This window comes from Nicotiana tabacum, chromosome 7, assembly GCF_000715075.1.
Source record: "Nicotiana tabacum cultivar K326 chromosome 7, ASM71507v2, whole genome shotgun sequence".
Lineage (NCBI taxonomy): Eukaryota > Viridiplantae > Streptophyta > Magnoliopsida > Solanales > Solanaceae > Nicotiana > Nicotiana tabacum.
The window spans coordinates 118,400,325-118,413,399 of NC_134086.1; the positions used below are offsets into that span (position 1 = coordinate 118,400,325).

General features: G+C 36.9%; 2 protein-coding genes across 2 annotated transcripts; both read right to left on the reverse strand.

The window, feature by feature from the left end:
• Positions 1 to 1,693: 1,693 nt before the first annotated feature.
• On the reverse strand, positions 1,694 to 7,788 carry LOC107765141 (uncharacterized). The gene is made up of 8 exons (XM_016583748.2): positions 7,517 to 7,788; positions 6,406 to 6,474; positions 5,693 to 5,809; positions 4,781 to 4,863; positions 4,574 to 4,649; positions 3,095 to 3,280; positions 2,552 to 2,680; positions 1,694 to 2,147 (listed from the first exon to the last, which is right to left on the reverse strand). The coding sequence occupies exons 1-8, from the start codon at positions 7,592 to 7,594 to the stop codon at positions 1,983 to 1,985; spliced, it is 903 nt and encodes a 300-aa protein (XP_016439234.1). The 5' UTR covers positions 7,595 to 7,788; the 3' UTR covers positions 1,694 to 1,982.
• A 944-nt stretch (positions 7,789 to 8,732) lies between these two features.
• Positions 8,733 to 9,225, reverse strand: LOC142162250 (uncharacterized). Its single transcript, XM_075218580.1, has 2 exons — positions 9,124 to 9,225; positions 8,733 to 9,038 (listed from the first exon to the last, which is right to left on the reverse strand). The coding sequence occupies exons 1-2, from the start codon at positions 9,223 to 9,225 to the stop codon at positions 8,733 to 8,735; spliced, it is 408 nt and encodes a 135-aa protein (XP_075074681.1).
• Positions 9,226 to 13,075: the final 3,850 nt, after the last annotated feature.

The following is a 13,075-nucleotide window of genomic DNA, read 5'->3' on the forward strand; positions in this document are numbered from 1 at the left end:
TATGAATATTTTTAACACCCTCCATGCGCATAAAACTTACACTGAAATAAAAACAATTTTATTTGATTGTATAAAACAGTTTTGAAGTTGCATATATTTTGATGAAAAAAGGAGGTCCCCTTTTCAAAGGTTCTTCTAGTCTTCGGTCTCCGGCCACGAGCCTCTGGCTTTGAAGAATTAGGTAGCTTTCCATTTACAAGATTCAATGTATTTAATTTTTCTAGTACATCAATATCACTTCCTCGATCATGCAGAAAATTGTGGACCTATTCACTCGCTTTTGAATGACAAAAAAATAACAGAAAGCAAGTACAATAAACTTACTCACGATCGTTCACTCTAATTCAATAAATATATGACACCCATTTTTTTTTTTTTTTAGACAATCATCAGTTATCCTCTCAATTAACTAAAACACATTCTATCATTTTTTTTTCCACTAATGATAATAAATTAATATACTTTTTCCAGTAAATCTAAAAACTGCTATGTGGTGCATATTCGTGGAACATAATGAAAGTAATATGCATAAAGTCAAAAAGAGTAAGTGAAAAGGGCAAGGTGGGGCTTTTTTTGGTGGTGAAAGGAAAAGGACAAACATAGATTACTCCAATGGAAAATCTAGTAAGCTTTTGAAGATGATGTCTTCATTATACTGTTGTTTCCTCTCTTCTCCAAAGAAACATGTCTGAGACATGTTTTTTATGTTGGAGATAGGATAGGCCCTCCCTCTTATAAACCATTGCTTCATTGCTCATTAATATGTTAACTAAAAGGGTTACAATGGCCCCTCCATACATTATTCTTTTTTATGAAAAAATATTTGGTTCCATTCTTTTGGTCATCATATGTATCATAGCTTATTGTAATACAACTGGTATTGATATGACTTAATTCTTTCAAATATTACTATCATTCTCTGCTTGCCCATTTAAGTGTGTTCTATGATCATGTATTTGTATATTGCATTAAATGTCACCATCAAATTAAGGGCATTTTCAGCTTGTGAAATAAAGGAACTTGTCGAGTGGAAGCTGAAACAACCTATCCAACGGCAAATAGAAGGCTAATCTGCACAATTTACTTCAATCTAGGAGGAAATCGAGCTTTTATTGTTGAAGATGCCGCCATGACAATTATGTGAATGAGTTTAAGTTCGGAAGTGTAACAGTGTCTTACCTTTTTTTACACAACCTGGTGATAAAAGAAGAAAACTACAGTTGATGGTCCTTAAAAAAAGGGCTTAATAACCTACAAAATTAAGGCCGGATATCATCTACAACTAATTAAATTATACAGATAATGCAAAAAATATTTATACCATCATTATATATAAATTAAATTGTTTTGCAGTCAATATTACTACAAGTGATCATTTATGTTCAGTTGTATATATTAATGACCAAAATGCAATACTTATATTTGCTTTTTCTCTTACGATGTTTCATTCTCATTCTATTCCTCTTGTACAAATGAACTCAATTGAAGGCCTTCATTAGGCAACAACCCTCTACTCATCTATTGACCACAGTTCCTTAATGGTTGAAGTAGATAAAAGCTTACAAGCTGCGATCTACAACAATAACAACAACAAAAAAACCCAATATCATCCACAGGTGAGGTCTGGGAAGGGTAGTGTATACGCAGACCTTACCCCTAAACCCCTACAAGCTGCCATCTGACTGTCTAAAATAGCTCAAGAAGAATCGAGGCCCAGGTAGATAAGAATATATCCAAAGGGGTATCAGAGTTAAGATTCGTCAGAGGTTGATTTTTATCCATAAAATCATGCTCTTCCAACTTAGGAATCATGCTCTTCCAACGTAGGATTTATATAAAGAGAATAAACACTATAGTCCTACTATGCAGCATTACGTTAACGAAATTGGGGAGGAACATCTGTTTACATATAGGTAGGACACCTTCTAAACTTAGGCAGCAGATGGACAATGGTCTTGCAAAACTATGGGGAGGACCAGCATCTATTCATCAGAAGCCTCAGCATTTGCGCCTTTTAGATGCAAATGTTTTTCCCTTCTCTGAAAATCTGTCAAACCTTTGCCACTTCCGGTTACACCAACCTTACCATGAGGATCTTCTGGAGACTTGAAGATACTCTCACGCTTTCGACCAGAGAAAAATCCCACCTGAAATACAATTAATAATATTAGCAATGCATAAGATATCAGCAGCTTAAAAGGCTTTAGAAATAATAAAATGATATAAGTGGTAGTGCCACACGGATCTGGCTACTACTTTTAAGACCAAACACAACTATGGATAACGAAGACAACTACAGGATAAAGATATCCAATAGCAATGTGAAGTACTTTACAAATAAATGCAGATTTTTACAGACACAAGTAAAATCATAGAGTTGCTTATGAACATGAAAAGCATGTGATTCTAGTGAGAAATATAATTTTTTTGATAAGATAGAAGTGAGAAATACAATAGAAAGAGAAATCATCATATTACACAGTACGCACAATCTCTTAAAATTGTGATTCATATATGAGGTTATCAACCTGAGAATAAGTGACCAGCATACCTTCTTAGTCTGACCTTTAGTTGATTGAAATTGTTGCCAAGCGTTTTGCCTCTTGTTTTGAGCAACCTCAAGTTGTTCAATCCGCATCTTAGACTTGAAAGCATGAATCTTTTTACGTTTGGCAGCTTTCTATGAAGAATAAAGATGAGGTCATTAGTCGGGATGAAAATAAAAAAAATAAAAAAAAAGACAATTTTTGCAAATAAAGAAACAACAGAAGGCAAGAGGTGAAAGCAAGTAAAGGTGGATTAGTCACCATGTACAAAAGCCAATTAGTCCCTGCTTTTATGAAGCCTTTTAACTTTTACATTCAGTATGTTGGACTACTTGAAACTGCTTTGAGATTATAGTACCTAGCCCAGCCTGCAGATGGTGCAGAGCTAACCTCAAGAAAATTAGGCCTACTTTAAGCAAAATAGATCCCAACAAATAGACTGTCCTATCTATCAACCCAAGATTCAGACCTTCACCCCCAATCATATTTCTGAAGTAAATAATTGGGCAAAAGACAACAGACAACCCTAAATTTGACATTCAACATACCACATCTTCTGGATCATTAGGATCAATGAGAAGCTTTGCTGGCAAACTCCGCGATTGGACATCACTAGCTGCAGCTTGAGCTATCTTTCGTTTGAGAGCTTGTTTTGTGGCCTCAGCTATCTTTTCTGCTTCAACCAAAGGGTTGACAGGTCCCTCTTGAAGTGGTCTTATATTAGCATGATCCACCTGAAATTACAAGTGGATGTTACACTAATCTAAAATAACTCCAACACTTAATGAATAAAAATAAAAGTAGAACCAAAAAGTAACAGAAAAAGAAAACAGGAAGTACACAAACATCTTTAGATGGAGCGTGCGCGCGCACACACACACCATGTCTGTGTATTTATGTGTGTGTGACAGTACGATATTAGCATTAACACACATCTCACTGTACTTCCATTTCAACATCTATATATACATGTATGCATACACTGAAACAATTATTCTCCAAATCTTATAACAAACTAATACTACACTAATACTTGACACATTGTCCCCTTTTGCACAAGTATATCAGAGGAAAAACAAGAGCAACAATTTAAAATATGATATAATCCAGAGCGGCCTAGAAGGCTAGAACAGAACTATTAAGAATTACCAAAAAGGGAAGCAATCCTTTCTTAATTTCAATACGAGAACTAAACCAAAACAGTCACGGTGGGAGTAGAACCTGGAAGTCGGCAACCACAACAACTGCACACGCTTAAAGAAGAAAAATTGACACAACTCAATCCTTACTTGTGATTACATAATTAAATTAACAGTACCCCATAACCTATGCTCAATTTTCAAGACAACGAGAGATTTTAACCCTTGGTTGATCACCAAATAACTGCCTTTTTATAACAACAATAACAATAATTATTATTATTATTATTGTTGTTGTTGTAATTATTACAACAACTGGACATATTGTTTGGCTACAATGGACAACTTCCCCTTGCAAACACAGTTTCTTTATCGATTAACAACTAAATAAGCAGAATAAGCATATCACCAGACTGATTCTTGTGATGTTTGCATACTTCCGTCAACATATTTATGTTGGTCGGACTTGGGTGCGGGTACCGTATCCGGGTGCAGATCTAGAGGTCGGATTCTTCATCACTTAATATTTAGGATCCGGGTTTATGGATCCGAGTGCAGATAAAGGTGTTAGGATACAGCCAATAAATATATATATTACGTCATGTATAAGTATATATTTTATTAATTAAAGTTATTGAACTAAAACTAATAAAATTTAATTCCTTTTTCCTTTGTTGGCACTTTGGTTTAGACTAAAGACAACAGAGAAGCTGGAAAATAGATATGGTCTAGCCTAGCTAGAAGGATAAACAAAATCACAGATCATTTAGACGAAAAACAACATAAGGAAAAGAATTTAAAAGAGAAGAAAAAACAAAAAGAAAAACTGAAACAGTGCTTTAAAGCCAATCAAGACACTTCCATTAAAGCATAAAAAGAAGGCAATACCTCTTCCTTGTTACCCCAGTCATCATAGCAAACATAATAGCCATTTGGAGTATGTGCATGAATGGTGGCATCATACCTGGAAAATCAACTAAATCAACAACAAGAAAGAGAAAGACAAGGTAAAGAATAATTGAAGAGATTATAAAACTTCAAAAATTGAAAAACAGAAAAGAAAAAAGAACAATCACCACAGAAATTTCTACTCACCACTCTCCATCTTCACTCCAAACAGCTTGTACTTTAGTGCCTACAGGAAACTTATCGGCATGGTCCAATGTTGACCCTGATTCCTGCGGAAAGAGGATGTTAGGAACCAAACATAAGAAAAAGGACTTTGTTCCATCCCTCTCTCTCTCTTTCTTTCTTTTTGGAACACCTCTATGGGGGTATAGTGCATAAATTGATGAAAAGTGAAATGGGAGAAGCCTTACAACAAAACATTTATGGCCATTAACCAAAAAAAGGATAAAATCAGTAATACGCACGTACAAAAAAATGAAGATGCCAATTACTAGTGCAAAAAAAATGAAGATGCCAATTACTAGTGCTTACTATGTAGATAAATCTATAATCCATCAAAAGGAAAGAAAACCAATACTCCATGTTGACCCAACAGAGTATTTATGATATTGAGGATTCATACAGCTGACCCCAAATAGCTTGGATTGAGGCATGGTTGTTGTTGTTGACGAAAAGGATAAATCTATTATACTATGATTGAAGCAATAATGTCAGTCTTCTTCCCTTAAGATAATATCTTTATTGTTTGCAACTTCCAATTCCTTAAAAAGCTAAAGGAACTATGATCCATCAGAAACTTACCCCCCCCCCCCTCCCCCAAAACCAAAAAAAAAAAAAGCCTTGCAAAATTACATCCACAAAGGTTTCCTTACCAAAATAGTGGTTCCGAATTCCAACAAATTTTACAATCTTCATTGGGGAAGGGAACTTGGTCTTTGGTAGAAATCAGCCAGAAAACAATTTAGATACACCATCATTAACTGCACGAAGCTAATTTTCATCCTTTCCAACTAAAATCTAACACTTTTCAAGAATTATAGGGAGAGAAATATCCACCAAAGGATGATAACTCTTAACAATCTAATCTTAAGGATATACCACATTAGAATTCCCAGAATGGTGAAAACCATGAGATGCATCACCACTGGTCCCGGTACCCATCCCATCATCACTTTGTTTTGCAGTTGCAAGGAGCTCCTCCGTTAAGGCAATCACCTGCATTTCAGAAAGTTATCCTGGTTTAGAACTATTTTCCTAGCACAAGCCAAGAAACAAATTAATCTTTTTTTAATTCCAAACTTAGATTCACAGAGTGACATCTGAAATCATGGGATAGAGGTATGCTGGCCACCATCAAATATCGCAGACCTGCAATTGAATCAAGACATGAAAGTGATGGACACCTTGAGAAAGTTGCTAGCTCCAAAATTTTACAATCGCCACACCCCTCACTACCATTGAGGTAATTTACTCTATCAAAATAAAATCCTCACCTTCAAAATCAAATGATTAACTTATGTTTCTTCAGTCACGGATAGTTCCTTCACACTGCTTGTTTATCGGCAATATAATGTTCGTGTAAGAAAAAGAGAGAAGAAATAGATACTTGTAATAAATTCAGAATAGAAAAACTAATAATTAACTACGAAGACGACTTACCCCATTGTGCTAATGGATATAGAGACTAATAAATATCTCACGAAAAAGGATAGTGGTAATAAGCTAAGGGGAGATTTCATTAAGAAAACACTTTAACAAAAAGAAACGAAGGGGGAAAAGTAGAGAACTAAAGAAAAAGCGCAAAATGTCACCTCAACAAGCTCTTTCTCCATGTCCACATATTCGGAGTTGCGTGGTTCATCACGTAACAGTTGTCGCACCTGGTATATAAGTAAAAGAAAATTTATAAATTTGAAGTGCAGGAGCAGCAACAGTTTAGATACGAGATTTACTTAAAGTGAAAGAAAGTGCAACTAGGATTGACATATCAGCATCTTCTTTGCACAATACAGTCTTGGTGGTTGCAAACCACTTTCCTGACCTTTCTAACGCAAAAACATTTGATAGTTTTCAGTGCTACCAGTTCATTAACCTTTGTAGCTAAACCTACAGGAACCATTCACTTCGCTTCTCGTCCCACCCTCAAACAGCACTAGTCAAATCTTCCAAAATACAGTGAAATACTGAAATCTCGTAATGTTCTAATGTTTCCAAGTTGATTTAATATCTATCATACAACAAAAAATCAGACACAGCACAGTCATCAACTGGGACAATTACCTCTTATGCCTCCTATCACATAAAATTGTCCTTAAACAAAGGTCCTTTTTTTGGTTGAGAATTTGTCCTTAAACAAAGATCATTCTGATGCAACTTTATGAATTGTTCCACAGGCATGAGTTGTGGTATCTATATGGGTTGGATCACCAAGCTGGAAACCATATGTATATTAACTGCAGCTCCTTCAACTCAAACGCAAAGAAAACTAGCCCGGTCGTGCTATTCCTTTCTTCAAATTACAACACAACAGAAAAGTAGTAGTACCTAGGGATTTTATCTTTTAAAAGCAAACGAAAAAAGACAACCCCATCCAAAATCCTTTTTTTTTCTAGTACCCGTACTAAAACTAATCTTCTTATCAAGGACATGACAGAATGTGCCTTTTTAATTAAAACTCCACACCAATACAATTATGTGCATGCGCACACAAGCTGAATTTTGCTTGTATAAACAATAGCTTGAAGATAATCAATACAGTAAAGTTTGTTCAAGAGCACAACTAATTATCAACAACAAAAAAGAAGAGAAAAGTGCTTTTGAGCTGAACATGGCATAATTTAAATGAAATTAAGGAAAAATATTATTCAAAAAACTAAACTTACAATTCAGAAAGCGCAGAGGGAATAAGATTAGGGTTTATACCTGCAGAAGTTGTTCTTTATAAGTAGAAAGATTCGAAGACAATTCGTCAATGCTAACTTCATCTCCACCGCTTTGCATTTTCTCTCTTTTTTTCTCTATCCAATTGAGGACTTTCCAGTAACAAATTCGATTTCCCGGTATACGCCGGAGAGAGATAGTCGAAGAAACCCTCGCACCTAGGGTACAAGATTTATCAGAATCGGGTCTATTTGATTCCTAACTTTCGGGTATTTTCAGTTTCGCCGCTTTGCCTGCGGTTCCCCACATGTGTATCTATATTTATTAAAAAGTTGCACTGCACCCTTTTAAGTTTCAAACGGTAGCATTTCGACCCCTTTCTTTTTGTACACCTTGTCAATTTAAAAAATCCAACGTTCTCTTTTGTTTAAATTTCTATATAACATTAATCCAACCAACTATATAGACTGTAATGTCTATCTTTTGACTCTCTTAGTATACACTATTCCCTCCGTCTTACTAAATAATACATTTTCCTTATTAGTCCCTTCCAAAAAGAATAACATATTTCTGTATTTGAAAACAATTCAAATTTAAACTTTTAATTTTACCTTTACCCTTAATAAAAAGTTTTTATAGTCACACAAATATCATGACCCCACAAAATTTTTGCCCCTTAAGCTTTTAGGACTAAATGTTTCAAAAAGAATTTCTTAAAAGTGTGCCAAGTTTAACCACATCAACTGAAATAAATGGAGTATTGTTTATCATATTTTATTCGAAAGTCTACATTTGGCTATAGAAAGGAAACAAAGGGAAAGTCTGCATTTGGCTATAGAAAAGAAACAAAGGGAAAGTCTACATTTGGCTATAGAAAAGAAACAAAGGGTTATGCTCATATCGTTGAATGATATTTTCCCACTCTACTTTCTAGAAATTGTAGTAAAATTTGAAATTTGATTGATGTAACAAGAGGAATCCTCTTGTTACTAGCGAGAATAGAGAAGAGAGGGAAGATGAAGATAAGGAAGAAGGAAATTTTTGATTAATTATCGGATGCCTTTCTCTCAGTACAATGACAACCTAAATAGCAGAGAATCCAATCTGGGCTCTTCCTAATAGCTTGACACATGTCCAATTCCACTAACAGAATTATGGCCTTCATTGAACATAAATTATAACCTAAAGGACTCAAATAAACATAATAAAAACTTAACTAACGACTAGTAATGACTCAGCTAATTCAAATAATCTCTACTCATAACATTTCAAAATCTGGAAACTGAGATACTATGAAGTTGTAATCCTCCCAGGTAGCTTCTTCTGGTAGCAGGTTAACCCACTGCACCAAAATCTGAGTAGATGCTTTGTTTCCGTTCTTCACCATCCTCCTGTCCAGCACAGCAATTGGTTCTATAAGAGGTTGTCCATCAGAAGAGCAAATTGGAGGATCGATAGATGGAATGAATTGTTGTCCAATCCTCTTCTTAAGCTGAGAGATGTGGAAAACAGGATGTATCATGGAAGCAGGAGGCAAGTTGAGCTTATATGCAACAGCTCTAATCTTGACCATAAAACTTGGAAGTCGGCTTCAAACTCTTTCTCACAGCTACAGAGGTCTGTCTATAGGGTTGCAGTTTCAGAAATACCCAGTCACCAACATTGAACTCTCTTTCTGTCCTCTTCTTGTCAGCATTCACCTTCATTCTGTTTTGAGCCTTATCCAAATTCTCTTTTAATACCTTAGCCATAATTTATCTTTCCTTCAAGACTTGATCTATAGCAGCCACTTTAGTCTGTGAAATCAACTCAAAAGAGAGTTGTGGTGGTTCATACCCATACAATACCTTGAAAGGAGTCATCTTTAAGGCAGAGTGGTAATTACTGTTATACCAAAACTAAGCCAGTGATAGCCATTTATTCCACTCTTTAGGTCTATGCCTTGTCATGCACCTCACGTAATTCTCCAAGCATCTATTCACTCTCTCAGTCTGTCCATCTGTTTGTGGATGATAGGCTGAGCTAAAGCATAAATGTACCTGCAAGTTCTTAAAAAGTTCCCTCCAAAAGTTACTGAGGAAGACTTTATCCCTGTCAGATACAATGCTCTTAGATAAACCATGCAACTTATAAATGGTATCCATAAACACCCCGGCAATCTGTGAGGCAATGAAAGGATGAGCCAATGCAATGAATTGTGCATATTTACTGTATCTATCTATCACTACTATGATGGTGTCTTGCCCTTCTGACTTTGGCAAACTCTCAATAAAATCCATTGATAAGTGTTCCCAAGCCCTCTCAGGTACTGGCAGAGGTTGTAATAATCCTGGGTAAGCCACTTGCTCATCTTTGCAGCTTTGAGAGACTTCACACTCTTGAATTATCTTCTTCACATCTTCTATCATAGCAGGCCAATAGAAAACTGCCTTTAGCCTTTGATAGGTTGTTGTTACTCTTGAATGACCACCTAACCCAGAGTTGTGAACGGTTGAAATCAGTTGTTGTTTTAGAGTTCCATGGTTACCAACACACTTTCACTTTATGCCTTAAGATACCTTGTTGTAGGGTGTCATCCACCAATGCAGAAGGGTTGCCGCTGAGTAATGTTACAACCTGCATCGCCTCCTGGTCTGCTTCATAACTTGCAATCACTTCATCAAACCATTTAGGTTGCAACTGAGTTATCAGTAGACAGTGTGGCACACCAGCTTCAGATGGCTGCTCATTTATCCTCGACAATGCATCAGCCATAATATTCTCCACTCCCTTCTTGTACTGGATTTCAAAGCTTAAACCCATCAGTTTGGTTAAGCATTTATGCTGCAGGGATGTTGTGATCTTTTGTTCCTGCAAGAATTTCAAACTGAAATAATCTGTTTTGATTATAAAGTGGTGTGGGTGCAAGTAATGTCTCCATCTAGCTACTGCTATAAGTAGAGCTATCAACTCTTTCTCATAGGTAGATAATCCTTGATGTCTCTTGCTTAAAGACTAGCTTAGGAATGCTAGAGGCCTTCTATCCTGCATTAATACTGCTCCCACCCTAGTGTTGCAAGCATCCACCTCCAAAATAAAAGGTCTACTGAAATCGGGTAAAGCTAGAACTGGAGCAACTGTCATAGCTTGTTTGAGGTTCTGAAAGGCTACAGTAGCTTCCTCATTCCAGTTGAAATTCCCTTTCCTTACTAAATTGGTTAGGGGCTTACTTAGCTGAGCATAATTCTTGATAAACTTCCTGTAGTAACTAGTCAGCCCTAAGAAACCTCTTAACTCTTTTGCAGAACTTGGTTGTGGCCATTCTAGAATAGCTGATACCTTTTTATGATCAGTGCTTACCCCTTTGCCTGAGATTACATGCCCTAAGTATTCCACATGTGATTGGCCAAATTTACACTTGCTTTCTTTTGCAAATAGACAGTTCTTTCTTAGTAGTTGAAGTACCCTTTCGAGATGCTCCAAGTGTTCTTTCATACTCTTACTGTACACTAGTACATCATCAAAAAATACTAGTATGTACTTCCTCATTTGTTCCTTGAATATAGAATTCATCAATGATTGGAAAGTGGCTAGGGCATTAGTTAATCCAAAGGGAATGACCCTGAATTGCCACAGCCCATGATGAGTTCTAAATGTTGTCTTGTACTCCTCTCCAGCCTTCATTCTCACCTGGTGGTAACCAGCTCTAAGATCTATCTTGGAAAACACAGTAGCTCTATGTAGCTCATCCAATAAATCATCAATCATAGGGATAGGATATTTATTTTTTTATAGTTAAACTGTTCAACCTCCTATAGTCAACACATAGTCTTCAAGTGGAGTCCTTCTTTTTGACTAGCAAAGCAGGTGAAGCAAAAGAAGACTGACTGGGAACCAAGGTCTCAGCTTCCAACGTGTCATTGATAATGAATTCAATAGCTTTCTTTTGATCATGAGAATACCTGTATGGCTTTAGATTGAAAGGTTGAGCAGCAGGAATTAGGTTGATAACATGATCACAATCTCTTCAGGTGGTACCTCAGTTGGCTCCTGGAACACATCCTTGTAAGTTGTCAGTAACTTTTTCAATGCAGGGTTCATCTCTTTCTCCCCCTTTGCTCTAGGACCAGCAGTTGTTATAGATAATTCAGCCATCACCTCGCAGGTACCACAATGCAACATCCTTCTTAAAGCTTCAGTATCTACTGGGATCACCTCAGGTTTAGCATTAACTCCAATTAGAGTCACCATCTTGCCCTCCTTCATGAAGCTCATGCTGTAAGGTCTAGTATGCAAGACCACTGGGGCTACTGCATCAATCCAGTCCATCCCCAAAATCATGTCACATCCCCCAACCTTGAGTAGCCTGATCTTAAAAGCAAAAAGTTCATTCTGCATTTTCCAATTGAACAGAGGGCTTTCCTGATCACATCTCATGACTTGGCCATTGTCCACTACCACTCTTAACAGAATGGTCATAGGTTGCACAGGTAATTTTAACAGTTTCACTATATGTGGATCAATAAAAGAGTGTGTAGAGCCACTGTCTATCAATATAGTAAATGGGATCTTTTTTGCATATCGCAATATTTTGATAGTTGAGATGGCTCCTTCAGCAGAACTTAACCCCATCACCACATTGAGGGAGACCTCAGCTTGCTCCTCCACTTGTTCCTCCAAAGTCTCAGGAACATCCACAAATTCTTCTATCTTCGGTTCCCCTTCAGTTGTGACACCTTCCATGGCAAGTAGAGTTTCAGCCTTGCATTGGTGTCATGGCTCATACTTCTCGCGTCACTTATAACAAAGACCTTGAGCTCTGAGTGCCTCAAAAGTGTTTGGTTTGAAGGGAGCTCTATTGACAGCTCTTTGATTGGGATAAGTAATTCTCAGAGGTTGGTTAGAGGTTGGTTGGGTGCTGGGAGTTGTGCTGGTCTTGATGTTTGTGGTGCTCTTGGATATGTAATGGCTAATGGTCTGGGGTAGGGAAGGTTTTGGTTATTTCTGGTTGTGCAGTGAGAGCTGAAAATGACTCCTCATATAGCTTTGCAATCTCATAAGCATCCATAATAGTCACAGGATTGGCCAGCTTGACTAATGGTTTAAGCTCAGGTTTAAGACCACTAATGAAACTGGAAATTAAGTGAGCCTCATTCAAAAGGGGGTTTATAATAGTCATATAGCGTGTCAGCTCTTCAAACCTTTCCTGATAATTGGTTCACACTCCCAATCTGCATAATTTTGTTAAACTCATCCACAATATCTTGAGGCCTAATGTTACCAAATCTCCTGCAAACCTCAGCACAAAACCTTTGCCAAGTCATCCTTCCCCTGTGGTTCACTAAATAACTGTCAAACCATACATCCACCTTATCCCTCACATGCATTGAAGCGTAGCTTAGTTTTTCTTGCTCCGAAATGTCGTACAACTAAAAGAATTTCTCACACCTTCGTAGCCATCCTCTAGGATTAGTTTCATCAAAATCAGGGAAATTGAGTTTTGGCTTCAAGGTTTTCCTGGTTTACTTTAGGCTCAACAGGGTTAACAGGGGTTGGCAACAAGGGGGCTAGAATGATAAACAGGGTTTTGGAAATTAGGTGGGTTATTAAAAACTGGGGCTG

Bases quoted from the DNA above. Each gene is read 5' to 3' on its own strand.
- LOC107765141 (XM_016583748.2), bottom strand. From the start codon at position 7,594: ATGCAAAGCGGTGGAGATGAAGTTAGCATTGACGAATTGTCTTCGAAT. The intron at 6,475-7,516 runs GTATAAACCCTA...CTTATATACCAG, and splicing joins ATAAAGAACAACTTCTGCAG to GTGCGACAACTGTTACGTGA. The intron at 4,650-4,780 runs GTGAGTAGAAAT...TTGATTTTCCAG, and splicing joins TGGAGTGAAGATGGAGAGTG to GTATGATGCCACCATTCATG.
- LOC142162250 (XM_075218580.1), bottom strand. From the start codon at position 9,225: ATGGCTAAGGTATTAAAAGAGAATTTGGATAAGGCTCAAAACAGAATG. The intron at 9,039-9,123 runs GTATTTCTGAAA...TTTATGGTCAAG, and splicing joins AGTTCAATGTTGGTGACTGG to ATTAGAGCTGTTGCATATAA.